The sequence below is a fragment of the Nansenia antarctica genome (genome assembly GCF_963989245.1).
Source record: "Nansenia antarctica genome assembly, chromosome: 20".
NCBI classification, from domain to species: domain Eukaryota; kingdom Metazoa; phylum Chordata; class Actinopteri; order Argentiniformes; family Microstomatidae; genus Nansenia; species Nansenia antarctica.
In genome coordinates this window covers 9,972,879-9,975,378 of record NC_137693.1, presented here as the reverse complement: position 1 = coordinate 9,975,378, position 2,500 = coordinate 9,972,879, and the positions used below count along the sequence as shown (strand labels likewise).

The 2,500-nt window shown below is 47.4% G+C and overlaps 1 protein-coding gene across 1 annotated transcript in view; it reads right to left on the bottom strand.

Annotated features, from left to right (window-relative positions):
• Window positions 1-2,500, bottom strand: part of jade2 (jade family PHD finger 2) — a gene marked incomplete at both ends in the record, with an annotated part of 21,929 nt that overhangs the window by 9,548 nt on the left and 9,881 nt on the right. Inside the window, one exon of the mRNA XM_080549423.1 lies at window positions 2,402-2,500. This exon is cut by the window's right edge and continues 22 nt beyond it. Within this exon, the coding sequence (XP_080405549.1) occupies window positions 2,402-2,500 (99 nt within the window). The remainder of the gene's footprint in view (window positions 1-2,401) is intronic.

Below are 2,500 nucleotides of genomic sequence, written 5' to 3'. Positions count from 1 at the left end.
CATCCTTTTAATATTGCCTTTAAATTACCAAATAATTAAATTAAGATTATATAATGATTAAAGCACTTTGAGCCGCAACGTTTGCAGGAAAAGCGCTATACAAATAAAGTTATTATTATTAAGACGAAGTCAGCTCGCTTCTTGATTGGCGAGCAGGGTTGCCAGATGGGAATGACATTTTCCACCCTAACCACAGTCTAAAACCGCTAATTCCACCAAACAATCTGGCAACCCTATGATTTCTGGTCGGAAGTATTGAACACATTTCACATTTGCGATTGCCGGCCACGCCCATTTTCCGAGCAGGTTGCCGGGAGAGATTGACTCTTAACACACCTCACACCCCAGGATTCTGTTATAGGAAAATGTTAAGATCCATCTGATAACCGGGCGTTTTCTGTTGTTTTCAGACATCCGAAAATCGCTGAAATCGCAGAAAATCCGTATGTGTGTACCCCGCTTAAGATCTATCTGATAACCGGGCGTTTTCTGTCGTTTTCAGACATCCGAAAATCGTGCCAAAACCGGCCAAAAACTCCTTATGTGTGTACCCCGCATAAGGGGATAAACCCAGTGTATAGACTCTAAGGGGATAAACCCAGTGTATAGACTCTAAGGGGATAAACCCAGTGTATAGACTCTAATGGAAAAGACTGTGTCGACTCACTGGGAAGGGAGTCCGTCTCTCTCTACCGGGGCCCTTCAGGGATATAGTGTGTTCAGCCTGTACTGTAGGGAAAGACTAGTGTACTGACTCAGTGTGGTGTATTGAGTGACAAGACAGGCTAACTCAAACCTAGTAACTGACAGGCTAACTCAAACCTACTAACTGACAGGCTAACTCAAACCGACTAACTGACAGGGTAACTCAAACCTACTAACTGACAGGCTAACTCTAACCTACTAACTGACGGGCTAACTCAAACCTACTAACTGACAGGCTAACTCAAACCTACTAACTGACAGGCTAACTCAAACCTACTAACTGACAGGCTAACTTAAACCTACTAACTAACAGGCTAACTCAAACCTACTAACTGACAGGCTAACTCAAACCTACTAACTGACAGGCTAACTCTAACCTACTAACTGACAGGCTAACTCAAACCTACTAACTGACAGGCTAACTCAAACCTACTAACTGACAGGCTAACTCAAACCTACTAAATGACAGGCTAACTCAAACCTACAACAAGACAGCCAGACTGTGCGTCTATTATGATCAGCAGAAGAGCGAGAGATGGTCTGATAAGCTGTGTGTTTAGCATAGCAGAGACAATACCCAAGGGAGGGAAAGAATGAGAGAGAAAAATAAAGAGAAAAACGAGAGAACGAGAGCAGAGAGAGAAAGAGTGGGTGTGCGTGCGTGCACTTGTGAAAGACAGAGAGATATGAGTAAGAGAGAAAGAGAGAGAGAGAGAGCGAGAGAGGGAATGACTGAGAGAGAGAGACAGTAAGAGAGACAGTGGGATGTGAGAGCGAAAGAGAGAGAGAGAGCAGGGGAAATACAGAGAGAGAGATGGATGAGTAAGAGAGAAAGAGAGAGAGAGAGCATCAGCGAAACAGGTAGAGAGACAAGGAGAGAGCGAGAGAGAGGGAGAGACAGAGAGAGAGAGATAGAGGGAGAGAGATAGAGAGACAGAGACAGAGAAAGAGAGAGAGAGGGAAACATGTAGAGAGACAAGGATAGAGCGAGAGAGAGAGAGAGAGAGAGAGAGAGAGAGAGCGAGAGAGAGAGGGAGGGAGGGAGGGATATGTGCTCGGCCAGTCATTATAATACAGACAGCCTCATCTTTCTCCTCTAACACAGAAGCTTCCGGATGCAGCAATCCTCTATCAAGGTGCTCTCCCCCTCCCTCCCCTTCCCTCCATCCCTCCCTCTCTCCCTCCTCCTCCTCCCCTCATCTGAGTGTGTGAATAGATATGGCTGCTTAGCGCCGGTGAGCTAGCCTCCTGAGAGCAGAGAGAAGTGCAGAGTCAGGAGGAGAGAGCAGCTATGATGAACACTGCAAATCGAGTACCAGCCAGTACACACACACACACACACACCTCCCAAGGCCGACATACACACACACACACACACACACACACACACACACACACACCTCCCAGGGCCGACATACACCCACACACACACACACACACACACACAAACACACACCTTCCAAGGCCGACATACACACTCACATACACACACACACCCACACACCCACACACACACACACACACACACACACACACACCTCCCAAGGCTGAGATACACACACACACCTCCCAAGGCTGACATACACACACACACACACCTCCCAATGCTGACATACACACACACCTCCCAAGGCTGACATACACACACACACACACACACACACACACACACACACACACACACACACACACACACCTCCGGCCAGGTCCTCCTCCTCCAGCAGTTGGATCTGCAGGTGGAAGATCTTCTCCTGCAGGTCACACAGAGAGTGTTTCATCTTCTCCCTCCTGGTCA